At 35.6% G+C, this 22,288-nt stretch overlaps 1 protein-coding gene across 18 annotated transcripts in view; it reads right to left on the bottom strand.

The window, feature by feature from the left end:
* NKTR (natural killer cell triggering receptor) overlaps positions 1–22,288 on the bottom strand; it is a 49,649-nt gene that overhangs the window by 11,567 nt on the left and 15,794 nt on the right. For 8 of the 18 annotated variants that reach the window (XM_032648430.1, XM_032648428.1, XM_032648427.1 and 5 more), the window contains exons 5-12: positions 21,785–21,829; positions 19,943–20,030; positions 10,738–10,767; positions 10,065–10,210; positions 8,640–8,862; positions 8,064–8,219; positions 1,807–1,894; positions 1,168–1,313 (exon numbers count right to left, since the gene is read on the bottom strand). In XM_032648430.1, the coding sequence (XP_032504321.1) occupies positions 1,168–1,313; positions 1,807–1,894; positions 8,064–8,219; positions 8,640–8,862; positions 10,065–10,210; positions 10,738–10,767; positions 19,943–20,030; positions 21,785–21,829 (922 nt within the window). Of the gene's footprint in view, positions 1–1,163; positions 1,314–1,806; positions 1,895–8,063; positions 8,220–8,639; positions 8,863–10,064; positions 13,704–19,942; positions 22,241–22,288 lie in introns of those variants that run through there. The other 10 variants (XM_032648442.1, XM_032648444.1, XM_032648437.1 and 7 more) reach the window with 10 other exon arrangements.

Here is a 22,288-nt window from a genome sequence, read left to right as displayed (position 1 = left end):
TACTATCAGACTTACAAAAGGATTTTTTTCAGAGCCAAGCCAAGAATTTTCAAATTCGATAGGAAAATAGTTTTGAAAAGCAAAGCAACTACAGCAATCACAAAAGCACTGCTGCCCTACTGAGTTCCTGGCTATCATCCACTCAATAACACTCTGCCTCCAGGAATAATTTCTGAGGGAGAATCAAATCAAGCTCCCAAACAATTCTGTTAATTCTCTGCAGATACAGGATAACTGCCTGAACTTTAGGCGAAGCCTCTTTTTCTTTTTTGGCTGCACGGCTTGTGGGATCTTAGTTCCCTGACCAGGGATCGAACCCGAGCACCAGCAGGGAAAACTCCCGAGTCCTAACCACTGGACCACCAGGGAATTCCTTAAAAACATGACTACTGTTTTTATCTCAGCCTCATACAGGTAATCAACAACTTTCCCCTATGGTTTTAGTTAAACTACTTAGTACAGAAATTAGGGGAAAAGTACATTAAATAGATGCAGACTTTACAATATCTCAGTGGCAATATCAGGGCTCAAAACTCAGAGTTCTCAGTGCCACTGTGTCTACACCACTTCCACACAGCAGACGCACACCTTTTCCTCCTCTTCTAACTTCGAACCATTCTGCTGGATGCCCAGAGAGAAAAACAGAATTCTACCATGAACAAGTACACAGGGTCCCATTGGTATATTTTGCACTAGCTATTCTGGGGCCAGCCCCATTTCTAAACTAGATACTGCACTGTGGAGTGTCACTGAAGACAGGACATGGATACACTTCTGAAGAAACAAAAGTCCCTGGGGTCAGAAGTTAACACACACACTGGGTACAGATTTCCCTATCTAGCCATTTATTCATTAGTGACTATGAAAGAATCTGCTAGGAAAGAATCTGCTATATAATTTTTTTTAAGTCCTGATTATTTCTAAAATTGAACAAGAAATCTTTAAGAAATTCAGGAGGGTTATAGTCTTGTGAGGGAAAACAGAATTTTGATTTAAAAGCACCCGAAGTCAAGCAGCCCTCCTCCCATTTCACCAAGCATTCCCAAATATATTCTCTTTGGTCATAGTCTAATTTTAAAGGTAAATATTTAGTGAAAAGTCCAGAAATATGTCTCTATCCCCTTAAGACTTAAAATATAGAGGACACAGGATTGTACTTATACTTACTTATCTCCTTTACTCCATTTTTCTCCACTAGGCGGTCTATATGCTCTTAATCTCTGCATTTCTTCTTTCCAGTGAGGAGGAGTTTCACTGCTATCATCATCATCTGATTCGGAACAGGATCTTGATCTTGGAGGTGTGTGATAGCGCTTTAAAAACAAAGTTAGGAATAACTACCTTCAAAATATCTCTTAATTGTAATCTGCTATAGGACAGAGGTAGGTATAAGACCCAATCTGACGCCATTCAAAGGCAATAACGACTGAAGTACCAAGAAGATGGTATGAAGTTGTGTCAAACTAAAAAAAAATGGGAAAGCTGGAGATTCACCTGTAATCACACACAACAATTTCCTCTTTGAAGTCCTAATGGTTATATTCATTAGCCTAGATTATTCAATATACTAACATTTCTCAGCATACTGATTATTTCACATTCATTTCATATTCAAACCCATTCAAACACAGCAGTAAACACTAATCTAACAGCAGTGCCTTCCCATAACTATACAGAATACAACTAGCTCCTTGGACAGATTTTGGGACTATACCTAAGATTAAAGCTAGGATTTTGCCTAGAGGTAAAAACATTTTACCGCTTAAGATAAGTAATTTGAAAAAAGTCCAGTTTTAACACACATACAATTGTGCCCCTTCCTTTAATCTTCCGTCCAGACTTTGATACAGATGGTTTCTGATCATTTACAGTGGGTGTAATATCAGGAATCTTCCTGGAAAAGAAGATTGAAAATTTATAAAAAGCAAATGCTAGGCAGTTTTCTCAGTGTTTAAATGCAGAATTTATGTTCCTATCATATAAAAACACTTCATTTAGATTCAACACTTTTGTAGAATGAGGCACTCCACATAACCTAATTTTCTAAGCAAATCCTTTAAATACAAAAACTAAAAAAAAAAAGTAACCAGGGGTTCCCTGGTGGTGCAGTGGTTGAGAGTCCGCCTGCCAATGCGGGTGACGCGGGTTTGTGCCCCAGTCCGGGAGGATCCCACATGCCGCGGAGCGGCTGGGCCCATGAGCCATGGCCGCTGGGCCTGTGCATCCGGAGCCTGTACTCTGCAACGGGAGAGGCCGTAGCAGTGAGAGGCCCGCGTACCGCAAAAAAAAAAAAGTAACCCAGCTGAGTAGAAATACACGATACTAGTATCAATCTTTTAAAGTACAGAACTACTTTCAAAACAATCCTTTTTTAGATGTCTCTTGTCAAAACAGTAATGTTCTTAGGGAATCCTGAGGTATTGTTGACTCTAATGCTCAAGTGTTTTTAACAGTTTTAAATTTTATCTTATATATATATATTTTAAAATATTTATTTATTTATCTCGGCTGTGCTGGGTCTCAGTTGTGGCACGCGGATCTTTACTTGCGGCATGGGGGATCTTTTAGTTGCGGCATGCGGGCTCTTTACTTGCCACATGCGGGCTCCCAGTTGCGGCATGCATGTGGGATCTAGCTCCCTGACCAGGAATTGAACCCGGGCCCCCTGCACTGGGAGCACAGAGTCCTACCCACTGGACCACATTTATTTTATATTTTTAATAGTTTGTTTGTCTACCCCACTTGACTATAAGCTGCCCCTCCATCAATGCTCTGAATCTGCTACTTTATCTTATGGGTGATACTAAGAGTACAGTTTTTATGGCAGCTACAGTCCTCCATGCCTGATAAGTCTTTTCATACTTGAGTTTGTTTTGTACCTGTTATGATTAACATAATGGCTAGCTTTTATTGAGGACTTACTATGTGTCAGACGTTATATTAATAAGCATTTTAAACATATTTATTGGGTAAAAACACATAACATAAAATTGGCCATTTTAACCATTTTTAAATGTACAATTCAGTGGCATTAATTATACTCAAAACGTTGTGCAACCATCACTACTATCTTTCCAAAACTTCTTCATCACTTCATCCTGAAACTCTACCGATTAAGCAATACCTCTCCATTTCCCTCATTCCCTTAGCCTCTGGTAACCTCTAATTTATGGCTGAATAACATTCCATTGTATATATATATACACCACATTTTGTTTATCCATTCATCTGTTGGTGGACACGTGAGTTGTCTCCACGTTTTTGCTACTGTGAATACTGCTGCAATGAACCCTGGAGTACAAGTATCTGTTTGAATCTATTTTCAATACTTTTGGATATGTGCCTAGGAGTAGACATGCTGAGTTACATGGTAAATCCATGTTTAACTTTTTGAGGAACCACCAAACTGTTTTCCACAGCAGCTGCATCATTTTAGACTCCTCCTAGCAATGTATGAGGATTCCAATTTTCTCCACATCCTCACCGACACTAGTTTTCTGGGGTTTTGTTTTAAATTACAGTCGTCCTAGTAGGTGAGACACGGTATCTCACTGTGGGTCTGATTTGCATTTTCCTAACGACTAATGATATTAAATATCCTTTCACATGTTTGTTCCCCATTTGTACATCTTCTTTGGAGAAGTGTCTATTCAAGTGCTTTGCCCATTTTTAAAATGAGTTGTCTTTTTGTTGCTGTTGCTCATGCTTTTGGTGTCAAATGTAAGAATCCACTGCTGAACCTAAGGTCATGAAGGTTTACCCCTATGTTTTCTTCTAAGAGTTTTATGGTTTTAGTTCTTATATTTAGGTCATTGACCCATTTTGAGTTAATGTTTGCATATGATGTGAGGTAGGGTCCAACCTCATTCTTCTGCATGTGGAAATCCAGGTGTCTCAGCACCATTTATTGAAGAGACTATTCTTTCTCCATGGAATGGACTTTGCACCCTTATCTAAAATATAATGGCCATGCAAAGTTTGAATCTCAGCATCAAAAATTAGAATTTTTATCATCTTGGGCCAGTTATTTAGCTCTTTGAGCTTCAGCTTTCACACTTGTAAAACAGAGATAACACTTCAACTTATTTATATGAATTAAAGGGAAAATGTATGAAAAACTGTTAGTTCAGTGCTTTGCATATAGTAAGGGCCTTCCCCCCAGAGCAGGGTTCTCAAACTCAAATGCTGACAGGCAGGTAATGTAAATCAGTGAAGTGGACACAATAGAATAGTTCACTTTCCACTTGATTATTCTTCCACTTGAAGAATAACAGTTCAAGCCCAGTGATATACTTCAACTTCTCTTGGTCAGGAGACAGCAGAGATTGGTATGAATAGGGACAGCACTCTGAGTAGCCACTAATTTTTGCCTTGCAGTGAAACAGAACCAATGTTTTGGAGGATTCTTCAATTTCTCAAGAGAAGAAAAAATCTGAATTTTTGTATGAGTCAACAATGTTTGAGCCAGTATATGAGCCAATGGTGACACTGTCATGAGAGGTGTCATGAACCTAAGGAATATAATAAATCCAATTCTGGACACCTGGGAGCCAATTTTTAAAAATAAAACAATAATATGAAGGACAAATAACATAGGTCTATACTCCAATGTTTTCATGATCCACCAGTTTTCTCTTCTGCTACAGAGGCTCTCAGACCATGAGTAGGTCCCATATTTCAGGGTCTGAACCTCAATCATGGGGGACCAGATATTGGATGTTCTCAGTGTCCACTATGCCCATCCTCTCGGAGACTCACACTGCTCACCTAATCCACACGCCACTGAGGTACTAACCAGAGGTCAATATAATAAATGACACTGGGGAAAAAAAAATCTGATGGCCATAGATGTATGGGTTTATTTCTGGACTCTCAATTCTATTCCATTGGTCTCTGTGTCTATCCTTATGCCGGTACCACACTATTTTTTTTTTGAATTTTATTTTATTTTTTTACATAGCAGGTTCTTATTAGATACCACACTATTTTGATGACTGCAGCTTTGCAGTAAATTCTGAAATCAGGACATATGAGTCCTCCAACTTTGTCTTTCTCCCTCAAGACTGTTTCGGTTATTTGGGACACCTTGCAATTCTATACAAACTTGGACATTGACTTTTCCATTTCTGCAAAGTCTACTGGAATTTGACTGAACCCATAGCTCATTCTGAGTAGTACTGACATCTTAATATTAAGCCTTCCAATCCATGAACATAGAATGTCTTTCCACTTATTTAGGTTTTAATTTCTTTCAGCAGTATTTTAGATATACACCTATAGTTTTCATTGTACAAGTCTTTCACCTCCTTGATTTAATTTATTCCTAAGTATTTTATTCTTTTAGATGTTATTTTATGGAATTACTTTCTCAATTTCCTTTTCAGATTGTTCATTGCTGGTTGTTAATAAGTGTTTTAGAGGCATTAGTTCATTTAATTCTCATAACAACACTATGAGGTAGGTACTATTATCATCTCCATTTTAAAGACAAAGAATTTTAAGATTAAGAGGTTAAAAATGTTGCCCAAGGTCACGGAAAGAAATTAAACTTGACTCTCATAACCATTTTATAGGGTTTTCCCAACCAGGAATCTGGCTCCAGATAAACATACAATATTACTATAAGAAAACCTTGACTAAAAAGTATATCATAGTCTTTTCAGTCATTTCATATTCATGACATCATTTGATTCTCACAATGAGAGATATAACAGGGACTCTTGGCAGGCAATTGTTAACCTCGTTTTCCTCATGAAGAACAAAGCACTGAACCAAATGACTTGCCTATTAAGTGTTCGGCACAAATTAATGTTCACCGGGGAACCTTTTAGCTGCTGATCCAATGCTGCCACCCTCTACCTCCTCCCCACAACATTCTGATTTAATTTGCTGTATGGCCCAGAAACTGGTATTTTTAAAAGCTTGCCAAATGACTCTGAAGTGCAGCTGAAGATGAGGACAAATGAATTAGAGCAAGTGTGGAACCCAGCTTTCGCTAAGTGAATTGTAAGTGATAATGAGCTTAACTGCTGGTAAATTCAGTAAGGTGGCAAGCTCACTAAGGTTGACAGCCCGTTTCTTATCCTTGCTTACCTTGCATTCTTAGCACACAATTCTAGCTCCCAAACAACTGATCGAATCTCAAACATTCTAATGAAATAGATCAACTTGCTATCTTTGTATGACACAACTACCTGCCAATTATGATTTAAAATAATTCTGCAGAATATAACTTCCAAAGATGTTATGTAACCAAAGAAGAGTGATGACCAAATAAACTTACTAGCAATATTCAACCATAAATACAAGACAGTGGTATAAACTACTTTAAAAATACCAGGTAACAGGAGTCGGCAAACTTTTTCTTAAGAAAAGAGTCCAAGAGTAAATATTTTAGGATTTTTAGGCCAAGAAGAAAATTAAGATAACTATGTAACAAAAAGAAAACAAGTCTTCACAAATGTTTTATCAATGAAATTAGAAAGTATCATTTTTGTGACACAGATCTACTAAGGAGAGTGGAATTCTTTTTCAGGGAGAATAACACTTCACTTCATTTAACTAGGGTTCAGTATCCCCTATCAAAGCAGATAATGTTAATACTGTTCTTCTGGTAATGAGGATCTGTAATGAGATTTTTACATACTCCATCTCTGAAAATATCTTTCCACACAGATGGATTTTATGTGTAGCACCTAAAATACTGGAGAGTTGTAACTGCATCACTGTGATGTGTAGTGCACTGAATAGCATATAAAGCGATGAGAGCACCACATACAAACTCTCTGCAACTCTTTGATTCTGCTGCTGTAACACAAAAACAGCCCAAGAAAAATAGTGAACAAACGGATGTGGCTGTGTTCCAGTAAAACTTTATTTACGGACACTGAAATTTGAATTTCATGTAATTTTCACATGTCACAAAATGTTATTCTTTTGATTTTTTTTCCACAAACATTTAAAAACATAAAAACCACATTTAGCTCATGGGCTGTACAAAACCAGGCAATAGGCTGAATTTAGCCCATGGATGACTATAGTTTGCCAACCCCTGCTAGATGACACTAAAACTGACCTTTCAAGTTTCCTACTTTCTGAAAACCAAATGGATTTGATCAATGAATGGTGTCTTATATTTTCAGAAAGAAGGATCCCACTAAAATTTGTTCACAATCTATATTATATTATATATAATATAATAATATAATTAACAGCAAAACTACTGATACCTTACAAAGCTCACTAAAAAGGTTTACACAACTGTCATAAAGAGAATATTCAATTTTTAAAAATGAAAACATCAGTATGTTAAGCTATTAGTTCAAAGATACATCCCATTTCATAATAGCTTTTTAAAATGAGAAAATACAGAATCTTAAAATATCTAATGAACTAAACAATAACCACAATCAAGAGACTTGATTGTGAACAGGGACATGTGCATAACTTCTCAGGCTTCAATATTAACTCTTCATAGGAAACGTGTCAATTACACCAACCACTTTATGGTACTTCTATTCATATATTTCCCTTAACAATTCTAAACTTGAGTCTAACACACAAAATACATTAATTACTATTTTTTGAGACCAAATCTAAAGCTACATGTTAGTTTTTCCAGTACAGAGGATTTATCACAGAGCAAGTTAACAACAGTAACATATGGGACTAAATTTTATCCCCAGTCATCACGCAATAATTTTGCACTATAAACTGGAGTATGTTTTATCACTCGATTTGATCCAAAGAGTTCAACTAACCCTGTTTTGACAACCAAAATCTCACCTCTAATGAAAGGCCAAGTAAATGAGACTGGTAATGAAATCTTTCCAGATCTCCACTAAGAACTTTTCCCCGATCAACTTGCCAAACCCCCTCTCTCTACTAGCAGAATATGAATTTTGAAAGGTAGGGTACATGTCATTTACGAATCCAATCTCTCCCCCAGTATATTTCAAAGTGCTCTGACTATGGGTCATGCTCAATAAATGAGTGTGGACCTGCAATGAGCTAACAGAATCACCAGTGTGAGAAACGAAAACATGTAGGTTAATCATCCTTACGGTTCAGGCTCCACTGTGACAAGAGGCATATCTCTTCTTAGTAAAAATCGGTTCTCGGGCACTGGAGGAATCTCTTCTGGGCGCACCACAGGCTTTTCCCTTTTAGCATTTGAATCGATACACCTTTTTTCATTGGTATCACTCCTCTCAGAGTGACTTAGAGAGAACAAACCGAATCACCAATTAAGATGTGTAATGTCTGCATTTTATAATAATATTAAATAATATAATAATTAGCAGCAAAAGTACTGATACCTTACAAAGCTCACTAAAAAGGTTTACACAACTGTCATAAAGAGAACATATAAAACATCAATGCAGTGAAAAAGCCACAGCACTAAAATTCTGGTAAGAATTGCCAAATGATCCTTTTTTCTTTTCTTACCTGCAAACGCGTAAATGTTTTATATGAAACATCTGTGCTACCCTTGATTTGCTAGATTTCAATTTGAAGTCCACAAAATGCTATCCTTTTCAACAACAGGTAACAAAGCTAAGTTTACAGAATCACACATACTTTCCCCATTCCAGGGTGTTTGTTTCTTAGGTAAGACTACCTTGGTGTTTCACACTTACCCTTTTGGGCTTATTATATGTTTATTCCTTGGCTCTTCTGAACTGCTTGCTTCCTTTCGTCTCTTTTTAGAATGTTTAACTTTTGGCCTCCTCTTATGTTTCCTTCTTCTGCTTCTCTCATGTTCAATTTCACTTTCTGAGGATGATTCTGAAGAGGAAGAGGAATTGGAAGAGGAATCCGAGACTTCTGAATGAGTTGGTTTCTTCCTTTTTTTCTCAAAAACTTTTAAGAAATATTAACAAAAATATTAGTACTGGATTTCAGTGCCTATGTTTCAGAGTAAAAAATGTGATTACCAAGTATTGTAAAACATGTTTTGTATAAAGAAAACTAAAAACAAAATTTATTTATTCTTTTTTTAATTTTAATATTTTTTAACATCTTTATTAGAGTATAATTGCTTTACAATGAATGGTGTGTCAGTTTCTGCTTTATAACAAAGTGAATCAGTTATACATATACATATGTCCCCATATCTCTTCCCTCTTGCATCTCCCTCCCTCCCACCCTCCCTATCCCACCCCTTGAGCTGATCTCCCTGTGCTATGCGGCTGCTTCCCACTAGCTATCTATTTTACGTAGAAACAAAATTTAAATAAACTTTTTTTCCAAGTTGATAATACAATTTGCTGGTGAGATTGTAAGGTAACAAAGCCCTCATGAAGTATATATTCTAGTTGGGTCAGAGAAGAAAATAAGCAACTACATAATATGACAAATGATAAATGCTAAAAGAAGGGGGAAGTAAAGGCAGGGTAAAGGGAACAGGGAAAGTCGAGGTAATTTAAGATAACATTTGAGCAGAGGCCTGAAGGAAGTGAGGGAGGGGGTCATGCAGGTATCTGAACGAAGAGTATTCCAGAGAGAAGGAACAGCCAGCACAAAGTCCCTGAGTGCTTGACATGTCTAAATAAAGGTCAACGTGCTGGCAAGACAATGAATGAGGGGAAAGAGAGATCAGAGAAACAGTAGAAAGCCCGAATCCCTTACAGACCATTGTAAAGACTTTAGCTTTGGCTGATGGAGAGGGAGCCCTTAGAGAAGATGGCTCTGGTTGCTGCTGAGGACTGTAGAGGGTCAAGAGTGTAAGCAAGGAGACCAGTCAGGAAGCTATCATTGCTGAGGAAAGATTACAGAGGAGCAAGGACAGAGGCAAAGTGAACAGTAATGAGGCTATTGCTATCTTGTAAAAGATACCTGGGTTTGGACCACGCTGACAGCAGGGGAAGTAAAAAGAAAAGGTCAGATTTGAAAAGATTCCCTGATGGGTTGGATACAGGGTATGATATAGAGGCATCAGGGCTATTGCTATACTACTCGTAGGAGTTTCTTCCACTACTGAAATCTAGGAGGTATCTTTAAGTTACAGTCTTCAACATGTGTTACCTGCATCCTAGCTCCCTCTACCCCCAAAACACTCTTACCGTCTTTTGTTGACTTCGTGGCAAGCACCCCACAGTCAATAACTCTCACATCTGCATAAGGTCTACTTGCAGCATCAGTTTTCAGATTTTCAATTTGTTCGATTACTTCAAAACCGGAAATAACTAGTCCAAAGACAACATGCACCCTGTTGCAATACAAATTCAAGAAAAAATTGTTTTGACGATAATTAAGCCATGAGCAGTAATCAAGACAACTGTTATCAATGACATATCCACAGACCTGAAAATAAGAGCGAAGTGTTTGATGTATGAAGCAACTAGAAGGGAATTAGAACTTCTGCTTCATAAAAGGAAAAAAGAAAAAAAATCTCAAACTGGGCCTTAGTTTTCTGCCTTAAAAACAATGGTTCTTAACTATTTTATAGTAAAGAGTCTGATAACAATCAGATTGCACTTGATACTCAGACACACCATCCTTACAGGGTCACTCAAGAGCGCATGCCTGAGAAGTTCACCCATGAGCCCACGCAAAGACCCCTTCAGTGACATGAGAGGTCTCAAGACTACTGCACCCTGTGATCCTTAGGAAGAGCTCGGCTATGAGATTAACCCAGAGACCAAGAGCGCCCCCTTGAGGGTTCACCCATGGTCTAATCTGTCTTGAACTGGCCACCCAAACACCTCTCCAAGATAAAAAGAACATAACTCTTACCCATCCAGGTGTGGAGCAGGTTTTGTGGTACTGTGTAACAAACATCAACATAAAGAAGATGGCAAAAACCAGGTGTTCAGGTGAACAGAGCAGAAGGGTTTAAATCACAGCATGTAGAGGACAAAGAGGTAAAGATAAAAAGATAGGGGGAAAAGTTAAACATGATACACACCTGAACTTAATAAGCTTAAAAACAGCAACAGTAGTCATTTTACTGATTTAAAAAAACCCTCAAGATTATAATGAATTACAAACTCATATCTCTCTCCAACATGAAGACTACATATGTATACATATATGTGATATAGGTTTGAAATACACAGCATAAATATACATTAAAATTAAAGTTATTCTCAAATCCAAAACAATGACAACAACAACAAACTCAAAATTTATCAAGATAATTTAACAAGAATAAAAAACACCTAGCCATTTGCTTATGGAAAGAAGTGTGACCAACACTTAACACTTGCCCCACATACTTAAATGAATTTTTCTATTGATTATTTTTCATACTGAGTCAGTCTGCATCTTTTAGGCAGGCAGATGGAGGTAGGCCTCAGGAGTCCTGTTTTCAGAACTTCCTGCCCCTCTTCCTTCACCTAAGGTGACCCTCTGCCACTCACAGCAACTCTGAAAATGCAGTAGGGAGCAAACCTTCAATCTGCTAACACTCTGACAGCAAACTAAGTAATCATGACATTATAGACACTTCAAATTTCCATGGCCCAGAAAACACCCAACCGGCTGCTTCTATAGTCACAAACTGGCAGTCACTCTTGGGAAGTCTTATGGAGTATATTTGGTTAAGATGTTTTGAACCCAAGCTAGTTTTCCCATAACACTTTCACAGATCTTCAGACTATGTGAATTACAGTGGGTAAAAATTCAAAAGCAGATAACTAGACTCAGAAGTATCTATCACAAACATCTTAGTTTATAAGAAAGAGAAATAATATTTGAGGGAAAGGTCACTGGATTATCAGGCCATGTTAAGGCAGTCAATTGTACTAGAAGCTCCCTTACCAATTTTTATACTCATTTTAAGGCAATTCTATGAAACGTTAAGTCAGTAAAACACAATTTTAACCTTCACAACAATGCTAAAAATCATTCTACCAGGAAATGTAACACTTATACTTACATTAAGAATATTCAGTTCTGTAAAAGCACTACAGAATTTAGTTTTAAAAAATTAAAATATCAACTCAAGAAGTGCCAGAATTTTAAAGGGAATCTTGAGTTTTAAAACCACTAGTCTCAAATTTTCCTTAGAAGATTGAGAAGTGGTAGTTTAAGCCTATGTAACAATAAAAATGAATAAAAACAGGCAGAAGAAAGAAAGAAGAAAATCTTGCAAACTGGTGAGTCACTGATGCTTAAATCATGAAACTAGCATCCCGAAATTACCTTGGACAAGAACTTTAAGATAGAATTGTGCTTCCCATAATTAAAAAACTTTACCAAGCACAGTAAACATAGTAAGAAGTTAGTACATACGCTAGACAGTGATTCCACCGCATGAAAGATGGAAAGAGGTAGAAATATTAAAGGTAAAAATGTTCTACAATATAAGGGATCAGTCTCAAACATGCAGTAGTGAAAGCAATGATTTATTGATTAGATATATTCCTCTTCCTTGGACCTTTCTCTCACAATTCTCAGATATTCTGGTAATGGGGAAAAGCCTACAGAGAGTCTTAAAACACAAACAAGCCAATTCAATTTGCATCCTGGCTAACAGGAGTGCTATGAAAACCACCTTAGAGCAAACCTTTGGAGCAAACAGTGAGATTAAAACATCTGAGCTAACTGCAGTGATGCAGCAACATAATACTTGAAACTCAATTTGAGGATAGAACCTTTATGGACAGGCTCAAGTTTTGTTTTTAATTCAAATGAAAACTGAAGACAAACTTGGTCCTTTAGTGCAGTAGTGAAGAAAACAAATGAAGACAAGAGCAATTCTTTCAAGGACAAATATCAACTGGCCGACTGTGCCTAAACTGGTGGGAATAATTAAGTCCATTACTTGCATCTGCAATTCAGGATGCAGAAGTACAAATGTATGCTTTAGTTGGGTTAGACTACATAATAAGAATACTGAAAGTATCTTAACAAAAGCCCCCTGGGGTTCTCAGCCCACACTCTAAGAGTAGAAATTCCAATGTAAAGCAAGCTTGCTGGCACTGGGCTGATGGGCAGGGGGAAATGATATGCTCGGTCCAAGCCATTCAATTCTACTAAAATGGGCAAAGAGATCTCATCCCACCAACTCTTAATTGCATTGATGTTTCAAAACTATACAGCTGTAAAGACCCAGGCAGTGGTAACATATGCTCAGTAAGTTAAGACCTTAAGGCCAGAGACTATCATAAATATGTGAGTTTATACATGCTTATGAAAACATACCTAAAGGAGAAACAACCACAAGAACATTTCAAATTAGAAAAGCTTTCAATATTTTCACATTTCCATTTTCTCCTGTCCCTCAAACACTGATTTTCTAGTTTCCCTCACCTATGAATCTGCTTCAAAAATATATGCACATTTAAACCTTGTAAATCTTAGAAACTGAAAAGTATCACTGTTACTCCAAAAAACAATCTACATATATATATTTACCATTATCAAAGCAGCTTTCGGCCTTATACAGAAATTAACAGTTCTGTACTGAAATGAGATCTAAACCATTATATACAATATAACCCACCCCCCAAGATGTGTGGGAACTAGGTGGTAACAAGCCACTGAAATTAAAATTATACTTCCCAGGATTAACCATGAACAATAAAACACACTTGTTTTACATGTACTGCTGCCACAGATCAAGCAGAAAGTTTTTTTTCTTAAAATGGTTCAATGCACATAACAACAGGATTAAAGAGATAAAGGCAAAGAAAGAAAAAGAGAGAGCCTTAGAGTAATGAGACATTACCTTTGGAGCGCACGGTGTAACACTCTTTCTGTAAATTTTACACAAAAATGGCAAGAAATAAATTGTAATACACTTTTAAGACAAGACTGAATCTATGTTTTAATATCAATATAACTTTGAAATTAAATACTTTCAAGTTTTATGCAAAGCAAGAAAGCTTTTTAAAAAGGAGGGCTCTAAATTTTCTTTCACATAGGATATGTATGTAGAGATGAATTATGTTTAAGAAAAGCATTGTAGTTTAAGTGGGAATCTGCTCAGGTCCCTAATATTGTAACACCAGAGTGTGAATAATAGCTAGAAACAAAACATTATATATCGCTTTACAAATCACAGAAACTGGCTAAGTCATCAACTAACATCCTTCTCAAAAAGAGAATAATGTATCCTGAATACATTCATAAGTAAAAAATCTGAATGCCCAGGAGCAGTTACTAGCAGTAGAAATCAAAAATTTCAATGGAAAGAACTGAGTTAAGAGACTTAAAATAAAATTTCAGGGAACTTTTTTTTACTAATTCACTTCAAACAATTAAAGTACCTTTCATGTTTCTACATTTGAAAGCTTTTTTGGTCACACATCAAAACAGATTACCATCAGCAGTTAATGACCAAATGTTTAGACTGTAGCTTCTGTTCACTGCCATTACATACACTCTTATAGTTGTTAAGGAACTGAAAATAATAAGGCAGCATACCTAGAATTTTAAGGATCTTCTCAAAGGATAAAAAGGCAAGAGAGATATAAGTATAAGAAAAAGTATGCTGTCAAATCTTGGCCACAGTACTTTCTTTTCCTGTCTAATCTGATTTTCTCCATTATGAAAATTTTTTGTTCAATGAATATACACTGTCTGACCAATTTTAATTCGATTAAACTTTAAACATATCTGTTACTATTCAGACCAAAACCTGTATTACATACAGTGGAAAAAATTCTTTATAGGGGTTTTGGATATATTAAATCTTAAAATATTTAAAAATAGCTTTAATTTCTTATAAAGGCATTGATACATGAATTACTGTCACAAAAATGTTTTAAATAATGTGGTGTTTCCAATGAATGTTGTAAAAAAAACCTGATTCTAGTTGTAAAGTAGTATGAGAGAAGGAAACAAAGACAACCTATTTCTGTCTTAAGCAGGCTTTAACATGCAATTTTCCCCTTCAACTCCTGAAACTATCACACCCGTAAGAGGCACCAATTTGTACAGAGTGACAAAGCTCATGTAAGGACAACGGAAACTAACCAAGCCACATTACAGTGCTCTATTGTTCCATAAGTCACCAAAATAAAACAGCTTTAAAAAATTCAGCACTAACATGAACATAACACACACCAAACACCATGAGATACAAAATTCCTTCCAGGTTGCTAACACAAATGTCACACAAACACTAAGTAATATTAAGACTGGATGTTAGGGATGACACTTAATATCCAGAGACGATGGATTATGGTTAAGTGTCGTGAGATCTGTTCATGAAAAAATCTTGAAATTAACATATGAAGGTATTACCCCCAAAAAAGTAGGGAAAAAAGCCAGAACTTCTCAGGTTATTAACACTTACTAGCATTTCTTCTCACACAAATTCATGAATATGTGAAGGGAAAAAGATTTCTACCCCAAATCTACTTTTGCTACCCCAAAAATATCAATATAGCTTTATAAAGCCCTTAAAACCAAACCACCCCTCAACTTCCCTTGCTCTGCTACTCTGAAACGATCAGCACTTCTCTCCCATTCAGGTAAGTAGCCATTCTTAAATGACATAGAATATATCCTAGAACTTATGTTTTCCTGCCACAGTCCTATTTATGACTGTTAAAATTCAACACACACTTTTTGTTTAAAGTTCAAAGTTTGACTTTTCGACATTATCTTATTTTCTTGTATTTTTATAATTATCATGACCACTGACAGTGGCCAACGACAGAGCCTGTTCTCCAAGGCTCTATGGGTCTTTTCATTCCCTGGTTGTGATATGAGGCCTGCACAGACTAAGCCAAGGGAGACGACAGCAACCGCCACTCAAACATGTTCTAACAGCAGCTGATGAAGAGACTGCAACCAATTTAGGCAAGATGAGCCAGAGTTTCTTTGCAGCACCTTTCAGACTGATGAAAATTAAGCAATTACAACTATTTCCTTTAGGAGAGACAATATTTGCATATAAATCATTCCACATATTCAGAAACTTAGGATCAACCTACAAAACACTTTCTTCCTTTTATGTCTGCATTTTCACACCAAAATGTTTACTTTATATTTGAAAGTGGGGTAGATACTTTACAAACAGAAAAGGAAAAACAAAACTAACTCAAGGTATATAGTTAAGTAAGACTAGATACAAGGCTTCCTGATAGCTAGGTTAGTGCTCTAACCCAGGAGAATAGTTATTTAATACAAAGCTATAAATCACCTAACTAATCTTTTTAATGATTACTTTAGGCAGTATCTTCTTTATTCTTTTGATGAATGAAAATAAAGACAATGAAAATCAGAGTCAGAATTAACAGACTGTCATGACTGACAGCCAAAGGAAAAGAAAAATGCTTTCCTATGTGTCATATTATTCTCCAGCAATGCTTGTGGTGTCTAAAACTTACTAAAATTAAAATAAATTCAGGGGAATTCCCCAGTGGTCCAGTGGTTAGGACTCCGCTCTCACTGCCGAGGACGCGGGTTCAATCCCTGGTCAGGGAGCTAACCAAGATCCTACAAGCCGTGCAGCGAGGTAAATAAAATAAAATAAAATAAAAATAAAATAAAGTAGAGTAGAATGAAGTAAAATAAAATAAAATAAAATAAATAAATTCAGAGCAGACCGGTCAATAAACCTACGTAGCTTACAGTGTGCAGCATTCTCTTTCTAGCTATCAATTTCTTTAGGATTATGAGTAAAACTCCTATAACCTGGGCTGCATATGTCTTTTCTTCCTTACTCACCATTATCTATAGAACAAAGGATCTCTAAATTCTTTTCTAGTCTAAAACTTTGTAATCCTATAGCTTCTGCTGTGGCTTCTTCCTACTCTTTGGCCTAAAAAATAAATAACAAGGACCCAGTTAACCTGGTTACTACTCTGGTCCCAGTTCTTTGAATTCCTTCAAAAATAGCTCAGCATGAACAAACCATTACTTCCTCAGTGATTCATGGGGATAGTGCCATATTTCACTTCTTTCACGTTTCTTGAGAAGTACTATTCCAAAAACAATTAGTTTTCTTCTATTTAGGCCCCTAAAAGCAAAATCACTATGACTAATATAGTAGTAGATAAAAGTAGTTACTGCAAAAATTACATATAGCTTTATAGAAGATAATCTGGTTTTTATCACACACATAATTTTTCCACCCAAAGAAAGCAATATATACAAAAATATGTTTAATAAGATGATGTACATGCCTTAGGAAGGGGAGGTTTTAAATGTTTTAAGTAATGAAGACAATAGTTATTGCACAAAGCATAACAGTTATTCTTGAGCACAATAGTTATTGCTCAAGAATTCCTGAGGAACATTTTGCTCAAGTACCCACACTAACTGCATCAAATTTACTCCTTAGAATTACAAGGTAACAGATGTATAGCATAAACTACAAATACAATTTTGCAAGGATATGTTAAAAGTCCTTATTAATAAGCCTCTAAAACTGGAACTACAAAGGCAGTTCTTGGCATTTTATGATCCATTCTCACACTACCCTTCCTTTTTCAGACTGCAGAACTGCTGCTCAAGGTGCCACAGGAAGAGCTGTGGGAGGAGGATGAAACACAGAAGCCACCCCTGGGAAGCCTTCAGACAGCTCAGTGACCATCAACCCTCAGAACCTCAACTTTTAGAGCGATTATCTGTGGTCATCTATACAATTTGAAGGTAGTACATTATACTTTTTTACTACTTCCAATTCCAAAAGAATTTGGGCTTGTAAGACATAGACTTTCAAAGATATTTCTTTCATGGGCTACCATCTCCATTTTACCTATCCCTTCTATAAAAGCAAAGAAACATTTTGTTTAGCAAAGTGAACATTAGTTTTATTTTATCCTGCAACCCCTGAGGAATTGGTACTTTTAGCTCACATAAAAAATAGCACACGCATAAAAACTTCTTAAAAAAAAAAAGAGAGAGAGAAGGATTTTTTGTGAGTGCAAAAATGTTTACTTCCAAGATTGCTTTTAACTGAAAACTCATTTCCAGAAGTAAATGTCAAACTAAAAGTAGAAAATTTTCTTTCAATCACAAGTTCACAGTGATTTTAGTGCCATCTACAATCAGTTAATTATGAAAACAAGGTTAAAAAATTTAATACTAATTTAAAGTTGTTTATGTTTTTTTTGTTTTTTTTTTTTTTTTTTTTTTTTTTGCGGTACGCGGGCCTCTCACTGTTGTGGCCTCTCCCGTTGCGGAGCACAGGCTCCGGATGCGCAGGCTCAGCGGCCATGGCTCACGGGCTCAGCCGCTCCGTGGCACGTGGGATCTTCCTGGACCAGGGCACGAACCTGTGTCCCCTGCATTGGCAGGCGGACTCTCAACCACTGCGCCACCAGGGAAGCCCGATGTTAAAGTTTTAATTTGGTATTCCTTGTCAAAAAATAGTCTAATGTAAAATTAAGCTACGTAGAAAACAGACACGGCTTTAATTTTATTTGATACTAAACATTTCTAGAAAAGGCTTAAGCAAGTAGTAAATAACATAAAAACAAGATACTCTAAATTTTTTGAAGAGAGAATCTCATATACTGGATTTTAACTAATGTATGTAGGTGCACGGGTTTTAACCCTAACATTTTCTAAATAAGCTAATTAGTATATAACAATGGGAAGAAGCTGCTGCAACCTGATAAATAAAAATTTAAATGTACTGATATAAAAAAGGAAATCTAAAAGAAACTTTAGAGCCCTCAGATGGTAGCTTTTTGACCAATGAATCATTAGTTTATCATGTTCACAGTTCAGATAAGCTTAAAAATGGAAATGGGAAACCTCAATCAAAGAGTAAACAGCTTCTACATCAAGTTTTTCAAAATATTTCCCCCTACTTTTTTTTTGGCCCTCAAGGAGGTTAAGAATTGAAAAATACTCTAGTAAAGTAGGGTAATAACTAATACTCTATGGGATCAGAACAAGATACAGGAATAACTGTTTTAGGCCTTCCTTTTTTCCTGCACAACTCCAAGCATTACCATCTTCTATCAGCTTTCCATTTTTAGGACATTCTTAGGAACAGAATGCCCCTTATCTGAACTTTATCAGATCATGTTGGAATCTATTTTTCACACAAACTTAAAGTGTGAGATTTATTTTATATGAATAATTTACTCCTTTAAAGACAGGGAAGCGCCATTCATACTCATCCATTCAGAAAGATGACAAAATTTTTTTTCTGGCAAACCATGGAAAAATATTTCTCCAATATACATAGCATAACTGCAGAGATTTACTTCCAATCAAAAGCATTAAACTCCATGCTAGCCAATTATCTTTCATATCTTATATCATGGGATTATAATAAAAATAGGTTTTGGAGTAGCTTTAGATAAGAATATAACTAAAAGTATGCCAAAAGTCTTTCAGATGAGAAATAAGTAAGGTTTTGGTTGTGTATACACGTACACGTAAAGGTGTTTGTTTTTTAAACATCAAATTCAGCATTCTGAAGTTTTCTAAGTGATAATATCATAAACTTTGGTGGAAATGATAGCAACATTGGGTTAATTCAATTACGCATAGAGATCTCACAAAGTTTAAGATTGTTAACAATGCTGGCTGAACACCAAATCGTTTATCTCTATACAATGTCAGAAAACAATGGCACCTCTCTCAAACTGGTTCAAAGAACAACAGTTAGAGAAAAAGCAACCATACTATGGTTTACTCAAACCAACTGCTTTCCATGCCAAGAGCACATCCAGTCCTAGTCATGGACAAGTTTTAAATGTTCATCAAGGGTTTATGCTCCAATCCAGATTTGGTAATCTGAGCCCCCAAATTTGTTAAAAGTCAAAGCCAATTTCTTTTCTTAAGATGACAACATATTTTGAAAATAATTTACATCTTTAAGTTACGCCTTTTAAGTACCATTCTTCAAATCCAGGATATATGCTTACCGCTGAGGTGGCTGTTAGAGCTTACCAATTACTATAACATAATAAAACCCAAGTTGACAGAATCTAGCATTAAACTTGGTTTAACGATACCATCTTTCTCATGAACAGCGCTTCTCTGTTTAGAAAAAGCTCATCTCTGAATTATGCCTACTCACATGAAAAACTGGGAACCATTGGTATGTTTCCCTCGATTTGCCATTGACAAAAGGAACGCTCTGTCATGTTTGAGAATAAAGTTTTCATCTGTTTGAAGAAAACACAAATTTGTCAGTCTACAATTATAAGTCACTTTTAAAGTGCAATGTTCAAAGTAATAAATAGAAAGCAAAGGATGAAATTCCTCTTCTGGTCAGTACAGATACTTGACTGAATACTTTGAAAAAAATTCTTTTAACTAATCAAATAAAAGCATAAAACAAAAACAAAAACTGCTACTTATTTACTACTTAGCCTTGAGAAAAAAGAACATATATTTAACACTTTTATACAAACAGCCTTAGAACAGTCACTTTTAGTAGTAACATACTTTGGCTAAATGATGTTTAAACTATTAACTTTCAGGGAAAACCAGCAAGAAAATTTTAGAAAAATCTTTACAGTAAAGCTCATTTCCTCCAAATTTCCAATTAACCTGCATAATGCACTATACATGGGAGTTTAAAAATCCTCTTATGTGCTTAATTTCTATATGGTAAATTTATTACTCAATTCAATTGATGCTAGACTATGAAACCAAAAACCAAAATATTACAGTAAGTTAAGTTGTAGGGACATGCCTAAATTAAATTATGTAGATTCTTTCTAATCAATAGGATCAAAAACTAAGGAAGCAAGTCCTGTGAGTACAAAAATTTAAATGGCAAAATACAATTTTTTGATATACAAATATCTGCCACAGGGAACAACCACGTTACAGTGGCCTACAGCATTAGTTTCAAATTGTTACATGCTAATAGAACCAGCTAAAGAGCTGTTTCCTACTAGCTCAAAGGGAAGACTCTGTCATAAAGATCACTTAGAGATGGATTTAATTCCAGCAGAAATATCCTGAAAACTAATTTAAATTTCCTGTTAACACTCATACAAACAAATCTTTCTTTAAAACAAACAGAAACATAGAAAACTTTAAAAAAAAGATTACCTTGGGAACAGGCTTCTGAAAAAGTAGTAATCCATTTTCCCCCGAAAGAAATATAAAAGACTATTATAACACTGAAGCTATCATGGCATTAAAACCTGGTAATATTGGATCCCATTATAAATTTCCACAACTGACTTTTCTAAGGCTTTTTGGGGCAAGTGCAATAGTTAGATTTATGCAAATACTACTGTAGGAAAAAAACACAATCATATAGCTCTAGTATACAAAAGAAAACATACAAACCTTTGAGAAAGGAAGAAATACCAAATTTTATTCAAAGAAATTGCTTGGTTTAGAGAAAATAAACATTAACTAGATTCTTTTCCCTGATGTGGAAATAATAACCCATTGGGAAAAGAAAAGAAGATACAGATGCATGTATGAAACAGTATACAGAATTTTCCAAGTCTTCAAGCAATATAAGAAATCCAGCCACAACCTGACCCAGACTGTCCATAAATTTATTAGGAAGGGTGCAAGGGAACAGAGTTGGAGTTTGTGTTACTGAGCTTCGTTCTCTTACCTTTTCATTTTGCAAAAGACCACATTCTCTATAAACAAAAGAATATGTTGACAGTTTTAGGCAGGAAGATAGGAGTTTTCATGTATATAGTTGCCTAACCTCCATGCTGAAAGTCATGTTTAACCATAAAGTTAGCCTTAATTAATCTTGTCAATTAAGTTATATATTACAATGTAATTTATCCCCAAGTTCATGCAAATAAAGTATTTTCATGCAGCATTAGTTTCATGCAAAAAGTGAACTATAAGTAAACCTCTTCTCATTAAAAGTACATGATCAAACTTGCTTTAATATCAGAACTGAAACAAAAGACCATAAAATATTAAGCCTTACCTTTAAAATATCCACCATAAATTGATTCTCCACCTTTTCCATTACCTGAAAATAATGAGCTACATTAAACAATAATGAAAACTAAAAATATACTAATACACATAAATTACTTTTTATGGTTTCAATTTGCTGAAGGAGTAATTACTGCAGATGATAAAAATTCTAAGACTCCTCAATTAACCTCAGTTTTAAACTATAAATCCAATCCCATTATAATAAAAACTATTTTAAAAATTCTCTCCATGACCCACTTATTTCAAACAGCAATCACACCAACAAAATTCTAAAAGAATAAAAACAATTGAACAGTACTTTGGCACCAAGTAACTGTATTAAAACTGCGTAAAAACAAACAAAAAGAAGTCTTAGTATTTTGCTTTTTATACATTCTTGGCTTATAACAGTCATTCATCCAACAACTATTCACTGACCACCTAATATTTACATCATACTGTGACACTATATTTACAATTAAAAGTAATAATGAGATGCTTTAGAAACTGA

This window comes from Phocoena sinus, chromosome 11, assembly GCF_008692025.1.
Source record: "Phocoena sinus isolate mPhoSin1 chromosome 11, mPhoSin1.pri, whole genome shotgun sequence".
Taxonomy (NCBI): Eukaryota; Metazoa; Chordata; class Mammalia; order Artiodactyla; family Phocoenidae; genus Phocoena; species Phocoena sinus.
Note: the sequence above shows the minus strand (reverse complement) of the source record. Positions and strands in the feature narration are given on the sequence as shown.